The 16,425-nt window shown below is 40.7% G+C and overlaps 1 protein-coding gene across 1 annotated transcript in view; it reads left to right on the top strand.

Annotated features, from left to right (window-relative positions):
- Positions 1 to 2,772: 2,772 nt before the first annotated feature.
- The window catches only part of LOC139462407 (G surface protein, allelic form 168-like), a 162,075-nt gene continuing 148,422 nt past the window's right edge, over positions 2,773 to 16,425 (top strand). Inside the window, exon 1 of the mRNA XM_071244103.1 lies at positions 2,773 to 2,938. Within this exon, the coding sequence (XP_071100204.1) occupies positions 2,890 to 2,938 (49 nt within the window). The 5' untranslated portion in view covers positions 2,773 to 2,889. The remainder of the gene's footprint in view (positions 2,939 to 16,425) is intronic.

The following is a 16,425-nucleotide window of genomic DNA, read 5'->3' as shown; positions in this document are numbered from 1 at the left end:
ATCACTGTACCATGGGCAGTCGTAGCACGAAGATAGCTTAGTGACAAGGGCGAAGACTGAAGAAATGATCAGTGTGGGAGGTCTCTTCTTTAAGCGGTGTTTAAATGGACTTTATATGTGAAATATGCAGTACCTATAACCTCTACAATGAATCCAATGTTGAAGCCACGGAAACACGTGAACAGTACAGATGCATTAAAGTTGTACAAGGTAACTTAATTGAGTCGAATGTGATAGGTAATAGTACCTACAACCACTTTTCACTGGATTAATATTCATATGAAGTAATAAAAACGATAAATGTGTTTTTAACGTGTTTTTGTGACGGGTTCCACCGGTGGGGCAGGATACGCTCACCTTTTCCCGGGCGGTCGGGTAGCCTAGTGGTTAAAGCGTTCGATCGTCACGCAAAAGACCCAGGTTCGATTCCCGACATGGGTACAATTTGTGAAGCCCATTTCTGGTGTCCCCCGCAGTGATATTGCTGGAATATTGCTAAAAGCGGCGTAAAACCATACTCACTCTCTAACTCACCTTTTCGCGAACACCTCGTGTCAGCACTATTGGTCAGTGATACAGGAACACTTGCTTAATAGTCGGACTTGAACACTGAACCCAGCTGTTAGGGCTCAGTCACACATTCAGGATTTGTACTGCCGTCCTTGATAGGACAGTTCGCGATTAAAATTTGTCAAAAATCAGATCAAGTTCCTGTTATTCGTGGCGGGAAATTCACAAATTTGTAAAAAACATTTATTTAATGTCTTAGGAATCTTAGATATTGTTCAGGAAGCGTCCCGATTCAGCCGTTTCCAGCCGAATTCGTCCCGATTCTCTCGTTCTCAATCCGAATTCGATCCGATTTGTATCTTCCGCATGGTTCAAAACGACCGAATCTGTCCCGATAGCTTCCCGATTCTCCCGAATGCGATCCAGTAGAGGTCAGACAGTGACCGAACAGTGAACCGACTGTTCGCATTCGGAAAGTTCTGGACCCACTCGACAAGAAACGGTTATGAACATTTTCTTCAAATCATGCCCTTTCAACGCGACAGCGTCCCGATACACAGGACACCATCCAGATAACACAGAACATTGTTACAAGTTTGATCCGATACAGCAGAGTATGTTACGACACGATTGTAATCCGACTGGACAAAATCGGCTGAGTTTCCCGAATGTTACGGTATGCACCATACTGTCGGGAGTGCTTGACCGACCTCGCTGGACCCTTCCCGGTCCGTAGGACTCTGTTACGAGCCTATACAACTGCGTTCCCACAATGATAGGACATTCCAGATCATTGAGGATAGTAATCCGACTTTTTAACTTTTCGTGTCGTAGCGCTGTCTGATCTCAAACGGGAGCCATAATCGGCACTGTGTGAACGCAGCCTTAGCAGCTATTTCTGACGATTATGGAAAGGGTTTTATCGCTTTTGTTATATTTTGTTTTACTTATAGGGAAGAGCGTGTCAACAATTGTTCGTAAGAAGGAAATCACCGGTTATTGTTTTCGAAGACGGAGATGTTTCAGTAATAATCCACCATATGTATCTGATGAATATGTCAGGCAATAACATCTTTTAAAAGCTGTCTTAGGCAATGTGATATATATATATATATATATATATATATATATATATATATATATATATATATATATATATATATATATATATATATATATTTTGCATTGACATGTTATTTTCCATATATATATACCACTTCGGTGATACCCAGAAGCACGGGTATGGTGATGACAAACCTAGAAACAACGGGAGCAAGCCGTGAAGATATTTGCAAAAGATGCACTTGAATGATCGCTACATATAAAACACGAAGGAGTGATGCTTATGATTTCATTTAATGAACAAACATGGTTAAGGATCATGAATATTCTGGGGCTTTTTTGTGTGGTGAAGACTGAGCACACCATTTCATGAACACATACCCCAAAATATTCATGATCACTAACTTATTTTGTTCTGTATACATGTGGTGACGTGTAGCTCGGTAGATGCCTCAGGAGCGTGACGGCTCTGTCAGAACACGCTGAAATATACCCAGTGACTATGACTGGATACATCACGTCATCTAATATCGACTGCTTGCATTGCCTGCTATGACATACCCGTACCGTCTTTACATTCCCGCATCGCGGATAAGTACGGGTAGACCCAGGTAGAAATATCTACCTTTCCAATTGTTTACCTTATATCTTCTAGCTATATATATTATATCGTATCGTTATTTATGAACAACATGGCTTAGAAAGAATGCCAATTGTCGGTGTTCTGTCATTAAAAGTTTCATTATAAATGATCCTTTCTTTCATGTGTGTCTTGTTGGTTTGAACAGAGACGCAAACACTGTCTACATTGGAAAAAAGTGAGTCAAGAAAGTCACGACAAGCGGCTCATTGCATTGTGATGTATTGAATAAGTTATTAAACATTTTTTTCCTACGTCTCACAGCTTTAACTTTTCCGTACCTCCGAATAATTGTATGGCTAGGATTCACACGACGTGTGTGATGATCCATCGCTGTCATGCTTCAGTACAGTTTGTCAGTGCAACCTCTGTAGGGTCGTGGGATCGGCACTTGTAAACGTCTTCCATGATATACACAAATAACATCCTTCTCATCCCTGCGCTCCCATGTGATGAGGCTCGGGTGAGTTGATTGGAGGACTGGTCTGTTATTATGTTGTACCATGGCGACGGCAAAGGAGATGCTATTCCGTTAAGGCTGTCCACGGCAGACAGCGTGTTTTACTCTAGAAGAGACAGTTTCAGACAGAGCGTTAATAATTCCAGTTAGTTTTGTTCTGTTCATACATTACCTGTCGCAGCAGTCGACATTGACGATTCTCACCTTTGCAGGTGAAATGAACTTACAGATGAAGAACAGTGTTTTCTCTCTCGTCCTAATTGCAGGTAAGATGATTTGGATATTATTATCTATGGTCGCGCCGTATGTAGTTTCGTGAAAAAAGGATTCTACCTGTTCGTGAAGGTGTGCTGGGAATGGAGGTGTTCTGTGCCAGAGCTATGTGTCACGTTGCCTGATTTCAAGCAATGGAAGTATAAAACACGGGTGTTTGTTTAATCGAGGATGGGGAGATGATGAAGATTCCTCCCTTGCATCGATACATGAAGACAATCAGTGGTGGACATTCACGTGGAGTATCACTGAACTGTGGATTACGATTTCATGATTATTCCTTGAGAATCATCATAGATTCCATATTGATATTGATGCTGATGTTAAGTGTATAGATGGTGAAAGTCGTGATTATAGGTGTGTGTGTGTGTGTGTGTGTGTGTGTGTGTGTGTGTGTGTGTGTCAGGTCATTGAAGAGTAATGCCATGTCTAGTTTAAAATGATGCTTTGAACATGCTATTCGTTCACTAAATATATGCTTAAAATTTATCACATGATTTGCCTAAGCCAAAGACTCCATGTCTATGAAATAGTGTATACACTACAATAGATGTTTATCAGTTCGATTTACACGGGTGTGTGTTAACATAGTCCAGTCGATGTCGGTATAAAGATTGGTTTACGGGATTGGACCCCCCCACACTAAGATCGCTTTGGGGAACAGGGCCCTTAACACTGTCTCACGATAGTCATAGCGTTAAGATCGCTTTCCGGAGAGCGACGGCATGCCTGAAATAGCCTTCATGCCTTGTAACCACGTGGGCGAATCGAACGCGGGCCTTCGGAGACCCGACTCCAACTAGCTCACTAATGCGTATTTAATGCATACCAATACTAATGATAACGTTTATGTTCCAACAACGTTATATGAATATAAAACATCAACACCAGAGTAAAGTCACTCTCGATTATCTGCCGAAAAAGAATCCATTTGCATAAAAAGCAACAGAAAAAAGGAGAAGAGATATCTTAAATATCTTATTATGTATGTAATTATTTCCCCCCGCCTGGAATCATTGTACTCTGCTAAACAATGCTGGCTAATCCTTAAAATATATGTACATTGTTTATCGTAATATCGATAATGTCACGTGTTACTAGTCTGTGAAGCATGACGTAGGACAAGGGCCCATTTGTGGCCTCAGGAATTGTTGAACATTATCACGTTCAAATGGCTCCCAAGAAGATCCAATTCTGATTTTCACTCTGAGGAAGTCCGTGATCCAAGATGATATTTTTATCATATGTTTGAACTGTTTTTATCTACATTGAAGAAAGAAATCAGTTTGGGTCAAGGATTTGCTCAGAGTGAAAATCAGTAATGGACCTTTGCCCCCCACCCCCACCCCCACCCCCAACCCCCCAACCCCGGTAGAAAATACAAGTTGGGGCCTTGGTTTATGTCATTCAAAAATGTCTTATTTATCCTTCTTATGAACATATATCAGATCGCTTTCATAACTATTATGTTGAAAAAGGAAACGCAGAAGTCATATTTTTTTAAAGACACTGATTTAAACGCAAAAAACATATTTAAATCTATTCACGTCAATAAAAATGTCAACTGTAATAACTTCACAGACTGTCATTAAAGAATTAATCATAAAGACTATTGACAATAACATGAAATCAGTTACATCGTTCAGCTCAAAAATGCAACACAAGCCCCTCCCATTCTATTATCATCCAATCAGGAAACAGTAGTTCATTGGTGGGTGTGACCTACATTTTGTTCATTTTAAGGAAACATAAACCCAAATAGTTGCTTGGTTAGCCATTCAAATGCCACGGAATAACTTGCAATGTATTTATAAGCACATATACGATATGTGAATGTGAATATGACGTCATTTGGTACAAAAGTAATGGCGTCATTGTTGGAATTATCAGAACGCAGCAAATAAGCATCATGAATAGACCTTTACAAGTGGAAGGATCTGGGTAAATCATTCTGTGACCAACCAAAGTACAGCAGAACACCATCGAAGGGCGATTAGAAGCATGGGAATCACAATGGGGTCGAGCCAGGATTCAAAGTGTCTCAGAGTACGATCGCTATACATTACTTTCGGTACCTACCCAGGTGAGGCCGACATCTTCCACGACTGCAATGGGTATCTGACCAGAGTGGAGCCGCCTTCGTGAGCCAGCCAGCCATGGGAGGTGTTTTTGAGACGCAAGATCTACATTTGCGACACCAGTCGTATCAAGCATGCAGAGTATGGCCTTATCAGCGATGGACAATTGTTTGGTTCAGAAGCGAAGCAAGAACCCTTTGCTGCCAACTGCATATGGGGGTCGATAAATTGGCTGGATTTCGTGTTGGAATCGTAATGGTGGCGGCAATCCCCCACACTGGTAGAACAAACCTGGTGCAAGTGCAAGTGCAAGTGCAAGTGCAAGTGCAAGTGCAAGTCTCTGAATCCCTACAACTCAGCCTCAATGTTTGTTTTATGTTTATTTTATATTTCAAACAAGACCACAATAGACCGCATACAAAACACGTAACAGCAGCATTACCAGGTTTGAACCTGATAGAACGCTCATGGAACATGCTGAATCCACAGCACCATACTAAACCACGGACACTGCTTTCACACTGGGCTAATATCCCCCAAAATGTGATCCGTACTCTCGTTTCACACAATTCCCGGAAGTGCCAGTCTCTGACGCCCATGTTGGAAACACGAGGTATTGAGTTCTCTTGACCTTGACCTTTGTAATTTTAATTTTCCGTGAAACATGACGTTTGCATGGTTCATATTGGACACGTGTACATTTTACTTAAGGTCTCGCTAAGTATTTCCACAATGCATATCCTGTGGGTCTAATCATACTTTGTCCTTTAAACACCACGGTACACGTGATTGGTGACTTGCAATACAACTAAATGTAAAACTACCACAAAGAACATAAACTTTCATGGAAGGAAACAACAATCCAGTGGTCATATCATTCAGCATTAAATGTGTGCTTTCAAGATTCAATAAACACCTCACCAAAGTGGACCTTATACAATATATCAGGGCCAGTCTCCACAGATCAACGTTGAAAAAAAGACTGATCAGCACCATAGACCTACGGAGACCTGAAGATTCGGACTGGAATATGCACTGGCTGTGGATTTGCATATGATAAAGGCGACAAAACCCTTTCCATATTCATAAAATCCATATTTCCATATTCAGAAATCTCTGCCAAATACGAGACGTTAGGATAGCCTAGTGGTTAAAGCACTTCACCCTAAAGACCAGGTTCGATTCCCCACATGAATACAATGTGTGCAGCCCATTTCTGGAATTTCTGGTGATATTGCTGGAATATTGCTAATAGCGGCGTAAACTATACTCATTCACTCTTCCAAATACAGAGTCGACTGTACGATTCCGACTATGTCACGAGCACGTGTCTCTGAATCACTATAAAATTGTGATGATACCAGGTGTTTGCTAAAAGTGGAAGTATCGCAAACGTTACTCGGGCGTACAAGACACACTTTACCTGGGTTTACTGTGACAAGAAGATACCCTTAGACATATATTTGTCACAGAGTCACTACAGTTAACGCAATGGAATGTTCAGTGACAAGGCTTTGGTTTACAAGGGGAGTCTGGGTTGATGGATGAATGGATGGTTGGGTGTATAGATGGACAGTCTGGTGGACAGATGTATGTGTGTTTCTGTGGATGGTTGGATTGATGGAATTTGTTTGGGGTGGCGGATGGATAGAAGAGAGGTGTGTATATATGACATATGTCTGTGTATGTACGATGGGATCTTTCAGTAGGACTACTTCAGGGCTGTGAAACGTACCGTGACAAATAAGTTGAATGTGGTGAAGCTCAGTACAATCAGTGATGTATGCATGGGAGGTGGGCACAAAGGTGTTCTCACGGTAAAGGCGGTGGTGTAACAAGTCATGGTTGACCGAAAAGGCAGAAAGGAGACTCCGAAGTTTGAAATACAATTTGAAATTTTCCTTCACGAGATAGTATTAGAGGGAGAAATATATGTCAAGTTCTACCACTACTATTACGATATAACATCCTTTATGTCCCACGAAGTTTGAGATATACACGCCACGTGTGCCTTACAATAACGTACTGCAATGTTGCCTGTGATCAGATTTATGCATCAGGATCTTTCCACATCATGACGATCTGTTTACTCAAAGGGGTCTAGGAAAGGCAAGTTTCACTTAAATGATTCACAAATGACATTGTTTGTCTGCTAGCTCAAATCACTGTTGTTGACAGTGACCATTCACAGTTTCACACAAGGCAGAACAATGTCTGGACCAGTCTGGAATGGGTACCATATCTTTACACAAAGAAAAGAAAGTTAAGCACACCCTAATATATTTCATCAGTGTTTGGTCCCAATATTTGTTACAATCATGAAAGATATAATTACGGGAAGAATTATATATGTTTTCTCGAGATGATGTAATCAGTGATTGGTGACGAAAGCTCACATGCCATCATATAGTGTGCAGCATGCTACCCTCGAGTATGTCTAAAAGCAGTAATCCAAATATTAAAATTACTGTCTTAAGCTCGATTTAAAAGTTATTCCATGACATTGTGTGACCATGGTACGAAGGCGATTATCAAACGCCAAAAGATGGCAAATAATCGGCATGCATAACGCAGGAATGTCAATTTGGGGTATCGTCACACTGTCGTCAGCCGTTTAGTCGAGAAACATGCTCAGGCGGTGATGTACAGGACCGTCCAAGATCCGGAAGACCTCCTGTGACGACACATCGCGAAGAGAAGGACCTTCTTCCTCTCATACGCCGAGAACCCTTTCTAACAAGTACTCATCTGAAACAGCTGTGGTTGCCCAATCGTCGTTTCAGCACTAGCGCCGTCAGGAACCGGCTGAAAGCAGCAGGACTGACGGCTAGACGAGTCATAAAGCGTCCCTTGTTGAGAGATCACCACAAAGCTGCTCGTTTAGCATGGCGTATTGCGCGACAGAACTGGAGTCTGAGAACTTGGTGACGGATCCATTAGTCAGACGAAAGTCGCTTTCTGCTCCACGACACTGATGGAAGAACGAGAGTTTTGAGGCACCGGAACACGGCCTACACCCCCAGGAATATTAAACCGACTGTTGCATACGGCGGGGGCTCGGTAATAGTGTGGGGATTTATCTCTCATGATTCAGGTTGGATTTGGTCACCATAAGGGGCACCGTAACAAGGGCTCAGTACATCCGGGACGTTTTGAGGCCAGTCGTCGCTCCTCATTTTGACAACCACACGACCTCAGTACATGGATGACAATGCCAGGCCTCATCGTTCGCATGCAGTCATGGATTACACGAGGGCCAATGCAATAACGACTTAACCCTGGCCAGCAATGAGCCCAGATCTGAACTCCCTTGAACATGTTAGGGATATTCTGGGGCGGCGCATACATGCACGATACCCTTCTGTACGCCAATTGGAAGCAGCATTGCACCAGGAGCGGTTGTTGTTAACCCACTAACAGATCTAATGTCTGACTGGAGGCATGATACGTAGGGAGCAATGCGTCACCAGGGCACGTGGCGGTTATACCCGCTACTGATCTGTTTCATGTGTCATGTCAAGTAGAGAATCGAAGGAACATTTTCACATGTAACATCAAACGTAACTTGTTTACTTAATCCTGCAGCGCCATACTTGTTTTGGTATTGTCTGAGGTCAAAAACAGTATCTGTGTTGCCATGTTGTTTTTGTCAGTAAATTTCAATCACAAGTCACCATTATCTTCTTTAATCGTTTAATCGTTGTCAAATGTTTGTTCTATCCGATGACATTGGTATCGCCCAGCTCTTGTGGTTAGTCATCCCATGGCATGATTTGTGCCATTTGTTATGGTTCAGAAATAGAGGTAACCATAACTATTTTCTTTGTGCATAGAAGAAACTGTACTCTACTGTAAGTACCCATTCTTTCAGCCTAGGCCGATAAATTGTAATGTGTGTATACTTTCTGTTGCCAAGTCTTTCTTCATGTACAATAGAAAGGATATACTTGAAAATTGGATTGGGACATAAAAAAATACAAATTTAACCTGGAGACCAATCTGGAGTAGGCACCATTTAAAGGAGAATTCTTTAGCCTGGGTCTAGAAATTGTAATAGGTGCCATGTTTGAACCTTAGACATTAACTCTGCTTTAATTATTTAGTTAACATCGGTTAGACGGATATACACTGCAAAAGAAAGCATACATTTGACCCTTGGATTTGACCAAAAAAAATCACAAACGTTATCAAAATGTTACCAGCCTGAAAACAGTCGCCGAAACACAGCAAACGCAAGGTTCAAAACAATGATACTCATATCAAATACATCAGCATCGAATATCATCAAACATGGGTGTATACCTTCTTTTCCCCGACAGCTTATATCAAGTTAGCAGGCAGCGTAAGAGATGTTTGAACGACTGAAATCAAATTTGCTAGGTCTGCCGATTTCAGAGTCTGGTCCTCTTTCAAGTCTATCCAACGGTAAAATATTAACCTTACGAAATGTGTTAAACACTGGATAACCTATACGCCCCAAAATAGTTAGCATTAGTGGAATTGTGTAAGGTTGAGTACAACTTTGAGAAGAGCTTTCGATAATTTGTTATATACGGAAAAATAAATGAATTGAGAACATAGTTATTGGCTTTGTCTGACGAGCGTCCCCAGGTAGGTTAATGGTTGGGACAAGCAGAGCATGATGGCTTTATGATGGGAAGTGCTCCAGAAGAGTCTCGATCCCATTACATTTGTGGGCAACAGAATCAATATCTGTTTTGGTACAGAGGTATCTGATATCAAATTGATGACGAAATTAAGGTTATTACAACGTTTATGTTTTCGAGTTCGCTGTCAGGCGAATGTCACTTTAAAATCTTCCCTCATACCCATTAATGCATGCTACTCATTGAAAATATCAATACGACACGGCGGTGCCTAAACGCGACCTGTAACATTGTCCAAGGTGTGTGTGTGTGATGTCATGATGTCACATGCCAATGGAAAATGTACACACGATGAAAGATAGTGGTCGCATTTTACGCTCCGTGACATTTTACCCGCCGTTAACGCGAACGTGATTGAACAATTATGCAGGTAACTACTATACACATAGATTTCACATAATCATCAACAATTCTGATATTATACACAGGGCAAAAAACGTTAGGAATCATGACCATTTTGAGGGGCATTTTTCTGACATTGTGTACCCAGTCGTCTTTACAAAACATATCCCCTGAATTATTCATGATGCCTTACGTTTTGTGTGCAGTACATATGATATAGGTATTTTAGTTCCATGCCAAGTTTGAAGAGTGGACAGTGAAGTACCTGCTTCGCCAACTCAAGGCATCAATTGTCCACTGAGGACATAGTCCCACCCAATCTGTTACGTACCCCACCAACTGAGGACATAGTCTCACCCATTCCGTTAGTTAGCCCACCTGAGGACAAAGTCCCACCCACTCTGTTAATTACCCCATCAACTGAGGACATAGACCCACCCACTCTGTTTAGTTCCCCATCAACTGAGGACACAGTCCCGCCCATTCAGTTAATTACCCCACCAAATGAGGACATAGTCCCACCCACTCTGTTAAGTTCCCCACCAACTGAGGACATAGTCCCACCCACTCTGTTAAGTTCCCCACCAACTGAGGACATAGTCCCAGCCACACAGTTCAGTACCCTACCAGCTGAGGGGATAGTCCCTCTCTCTGTAAATTACCCAACCAAATGAGGACATAGTCCAACCGACTCTGTTAATTACCCCACCAGCTGAGGGGATACCTCCCCCCCTCATTCTGTTAATTACCCCACCAACTGAGGGGATAATCCCTCTCTATCTGTTAATTACCCCACCAAATGAGGACATAGTCCAACCCTCTCTGTTAATTGTCTCATCAACTGAGGACACAGTCCCGCCCATTCTGTTGATTACCTCATCACATGGTAGCACAATCCCAGCCATTCCATTAATTACCCCACCAACTGAGGACATAGTCCCACCCACTCTGTTAATTACCAGACCACCTGAGGACATAGACCCACATACTCTGTTAAGTACTCTACCGGCTGAGGGGATAACCCCTCTCATTCTGTTTATTACGCCACCAACTGAGGACATAGTCCCACCCACTATATTAAGTACCCCACCAACTGAGGACACTCAAAATGACTCTTCTGAGCTGGACATTCGAAATTAGTACCAGCGAGCCCTCTAAACATTCGAAGTGAAAAGATTTACAACGAATTAGAAGTGACCTTTTTGATAGAATAGATAACTGAATGGTAACAGGTAACGTTTGCAAGTAGTTGGTGGCTAACCGCTTGTTTCAAACATGAGAGTGTAATTTGATTTGACGGAACTTTTCACCCTCATGTTGATAAACCCAAGACCAAGCTATGTTAATGGTAGCAAGTAGGTGTGGTAGTTTGAAGATGATAATGAATTGATGCATAATACACTCAATAATCGAGCATAGTATGAACTGCATCTGTTTTGCAATTATGTTTTTACGGAATAAAATAAAAGTTTATTTATTTTGTAAAAATAATTTAACTTCAACTTAAAGCTGCTTTAATCAGTATAATGAATAGTGACATACAGTAAACTACGTTTATAACGAACGCGCTTATAACGAACTGACGGATATAACGAACTTACTTTTTTGTCCCGACTATTTGCTGTAGACATGCTGTATGTATGCTTTTAACGAACTACGGTTATAACGAACTAAAATTAGTGGTCCCTTTGAGTTCGTTATAACCGAGGTTTACTGTATATGTATTCTAGTAATAACGGTTAGCCTAAAAAAACATTTTATCTCACTTTTTTTTGTTTGATGCCTAACAAAATGTTTTAATAACAGCAAGGTAGCGAAATATCTTTCTATGATTTTACAACAGTGATTAGAAATACATCTGATCATCTAGTTCTTCAGTTTGGTGATTGATCAATGTAAGATAATTATAATGGACAACCCTGCAAATGATTACTGCATCACTCTATTCATGCCATGAGGAAAAATGCGCCATGACTTAATGTTTACATCTCGCAATTATTGAGTCACTTGAGAGCACGTTCCTTTATGCTGACTTGAACAAACGTCACGTGCTGGCGGCTAGACCGATATTATCAGTGATATGAGATTACGGGACTCACAAGTCTCACAATCTGTAAACATTCTGAGATAACCTGCACACATGACAGGTATGTGAGAAGTAGGATTTCTACGCTGAAATAGACTAACGTAAGCCTTTTAGGCCCACTTATTTTTTCTTTTGGGGTCGGGTGGCGGTTGGGGATGGCGTGTGGGGTGTGGGGTGTGGGGTGGGGTGTTTTACCGGTTTTTCATAAAGAGGATGAAATGGACGAATCCTAGGATCTATCAGTGGATCCGTCAGTGGTACATTTATGTATTGTGTTTCTCTCCGAATAAACGACCTCGGTATACCTCGTTTAATTATTCGCGTAATTCCCCAGAGCAAGATTGCCGATGTGCGTCTGTGCTGGTTGCTACATCCATACCTATGTTTACGTATTTACGCATCTAGGGCGTTTCTTGAAATGTTTATCGGTAACCTTGCGACTTGTGAGAACCAGTAAACACGAACAAAGAGAATGTTTCTATCGATCATCCCCTTTACACTTCTTGTCAAAGCATGTTCAGTCTAAAAACCGTTTTCCATATACAATACACGGATGTTAAAGGTACCAAAGAATGTTTCCATAGATACAACGATCGGTTTGCGAGAGGAACATACACACGCGCCTAGGACAACCAGTGCAGTTTTGAACCTAAAGAATGCTTGACGCAAGTATTGATCACAATGGCTAGACAGTGTGTGTTTATAAAAGTAAAATTAATAACGGGTAAGGAATGCTTATGAATTTAAGAACACTTGGTTGTAACAAGTGGATTGAACTATCTTTTTTCCCTTTTTCCTTTCGTTCCTCAATGGTGTGTGTGTCACGGTTCTAAGCGGTGTTAAATCCAACTCACCCACTCACTCTTTCTTCGTTGGAATGATATACTATTTTTCAAGTCGTGAGATACCAAAAACGTCAAAAAGATCTTTCCATTTGTAACGCTTTCAGGGTTATGATCCTATAAAGACAAACAAATTCAACTGTTTAATATAAAAATCAACACCAGAGAATACCCAGGCTCGATTTTCCACCAAAACAGATTCCATTAAGCGTAAAACGCAAAACAGCGGTGAAAACTATAAAAATTGATCACTGAAAATCAGTGATGACACTATGTATTCGCGGAGGGGTAAGCATGTCCAGCTCTAATACTCCCAGATAAATACTGACGTTTAATGTGAGATTAACGATTCGGAAGGGATACTAATAGAACGATTCGGAAGGGATACTAATAGTGTCAACGCTGAAGGTCACATAATGTAACAAATGACACTAAGCCAACAGCCATTAGTAAGACGCCTATCATATGTAACACTAGTACTTTCAGGGGAATGTCTCGATAAAGGCAAACAAACTCAACTGTACAAAACAATCCCTTATATTTACTTGCGAGGACACACGTCCGTTTGAAGTATTAACGATTAGGAAGGGCATTAGCGCAGGCCGGAACGAATGCTATTCATATGTTACTTCTACTTCAAGAAAATCAAACAATACCACCAATGCATCACTGACTTTCTCCTTGTGATTATCCTTGAATACAACGCACGAAGTTATTTTTTTATTTTAAAACCAGGTCTTGATTATTCAGAGAGGATTGATTTGGCTTTATTGCACACAGAGCGACGAAAATGCATTGGTATTTTGGGGTGGTGTCGACATTGAATTAGTGCTATCCAAATAACGAATTTATCACCCATGTTTGATGGTAGCTAAAATGAAACAATTGAGTGGGTGAGTGAGTATGGTGTAACGTTGCTTTTAGCAATATTCCAGCAATATCACGGCGGGGGACACAAGAAATGGGCTTCGCATATTGTACCCATGTCGGGATTCGAACCCGGGTCTTCGCCGTGACGAGCGAACGCTTTCACCACTAGGCTACCCGACCGCCCCTAAAATGAAACAAACAAGAAATGATAAATCGATGGTGATGTATACAAGTGTTGGAACTTCAGTTTGCAGTGTTTCAGTGGCAGTTTTCAGCCTCGTAAGGTTTCGATGACGTTTGTATTATTTTGGTAAAATCCAATGTTGATAACGGAACATATTTCCTACTGATGTAGATGGGGCTAGATACTACTGAAGTTGCACACTAAGATTGTGTTTGGACATGTGCAATCAGTCACGTCAAATGTGATAATTCCGTTTTGTTTCAAGTTTCTTGTTACAGAATTACTGATCTTTTGTGTGACGAAACCAAACCTTTGCATCTGTTGAGTTGTGCATCCATTACAACAAGGTCTTTACTTATGCAATGAGGAACCGACTAAAGTATGGGGGCAGCGCAGGAGCCTAGTGGTTAAAGCGTTCGCTCGTGACGCCGAAGAACTAACTTCGATTCACCACATGGGTACAATGTGAGAGGTCCCCCGCCATGAATGTGCTGGAATATTGCTGGAAGTTGCATAAAACCATACTCGTTTTGGTCGTTGCTATTCCTTATGCCTTTATATCTAATATCCCGTGTTCAAACTGACATTGGTGATATTTAAGACAGATATAATGTTTTCAATTAACTTCAGACTGCATATCTTTAATGTTTTCGCCATCTCGTTATTACTCTGTACATCGCACTTATAAAAAGATAACAGTTATGCAAATCATGATTATTTTGTGAATTGTCAGCATGATCGGAGAATAAGGTTATATCAGGGGAATCGGTCCCGAGTGAACTAATTTTGTAATATTCATGTGTGGATGGGCTGCTTCGCCAGCAATAAAAACGATGGAACAATTGACCTGACCTAGCCAATCAACACGAAGCAAACAATGAAAATGATGCAGACAGACAGACAGACAGATAGTTTATTTGAGTCTCACCTCACAAAAATATTTACCAAGATACATATAAAAAGGACATAAAAGTGAGCCACCCGGTAAGGGTTACGAGAGACTTAAAATATATCACAGTATATACAGCATAAATATATTGGTGTAAAAGGGGTATGTAAAATATACTACCCGTAACTAGCCATATAAAATAATTTTTCTTCGTTGGAGTATTAAAAAGCAGGTTTTGGCTGTAAAATATACATAATATTTAAAAAATACAATAAGTTTATCAGTATTGCATAATTCTAGAAAGTTTGGATAGCGAAAACTGACCTTTTCGTATAAACTTTCACGCAAATCATCGTACTTAGGGCAATCCAGTATTACATGACAGTCGTCTTCAATACTTTCCTTACACTGAAAACACACTCTTTCATTCACATTCATATTCGTATATATGCCTGTTTCCAACTTTAGAGGAGCAGTACCTGATCTAAATTTGGAGAAGGCAGAGCGGTAAGAACGAAGCATATACATACTTACATAACTTTCACATCCATACCCACCTTTAAACATTCTATACGTACGTAATTTATTACCACCCGTTCTTCCGCCAGGCTTGCATAACAGTTCATTCCAATCAGACACATACTTTCCCATGCATATATCTTGCACACGTACAACTACACTTTTCAGGCTAACATTCTCAGAAATATTCAGACCCCTTTCGTTCAGCTTTGCCCTCACGAAAATTCCAGTTTTTCACACGTCCACCAGCATACCATTCAGACCACATAAAAACATACTTATTTAATCTGAGGGACGTTTAAGTAAAACGGCAATACTGTCTAACAATACACATCCACTGTCTAACTATCGGAGGAATCCATCCTATATCTTCATTAACAGCAACATTTGGAGCGTATTTACCCAACCCCAAGAACAATCTCAAAGCACGATGGTGAACGGCATTGACAGAAGAAATTTCACAATGGCCCCAGATAGATGCCCCATAACTCAAGACTGGCCAAACCATCGTATCATACAAATTGGAATAAGTAGTGCATTGCATACCTCAAATTGCCTAATTTTTACATATAAGAAGACCTAATGCTCTGTTAGCCGATTTAGCTGCTGCTTTTGCCATAGCATTGTAGTCAAGATGTTCCGTGTGCAGTAGGCCTAGATAATTATAACAATCAAGAATCATCATGGCTAAAACAGAGTTACCAATATTAAAAAAAGCTGTTGTTCTTTGAACGCTTACATTTCTAAAGTGTACAATCTTGGACTTGTCATTATTAATAAGGATACTATTATCAACACACCATGTATTCATACCATGTAATAGACGATTCAAATCATCTGCCGATTCTGCAAGGAAAATAAGGTCATCAGCATATGCTAGGGCTGCAATAGTAATATCATCAACACAAATACCAATACCAGTTTCATTTAGCTTGTCAAGCAAATCATTAATAAAAAGTTAAACAGAATTGGCGAGAGTAAACATCCATGTTTTAAACCCCGA

The sequence above is a fragment of the Haliotis cracherodii genome, unplaced genomic scaffold (assembly GCF_022045235.1).
Source record: "Haliotis cracherodii isolate W230 unplaced genomic scaffold, xgHalCrac1.p SCAF_15, whole genome shotgun sequence".
Classification (NCBI taxonomy): domain Eukaryota; kingdom Metazoa; phylum Mollusca; class Gastropoda; order Lepetellida; family Haliotidae; genus Haliotis; species Haliotis cracherodii.
Note: the sequence above shows the minus strand (reverse complement) of the source record. Positions and strands in the feature narration are given on the sequence as shown.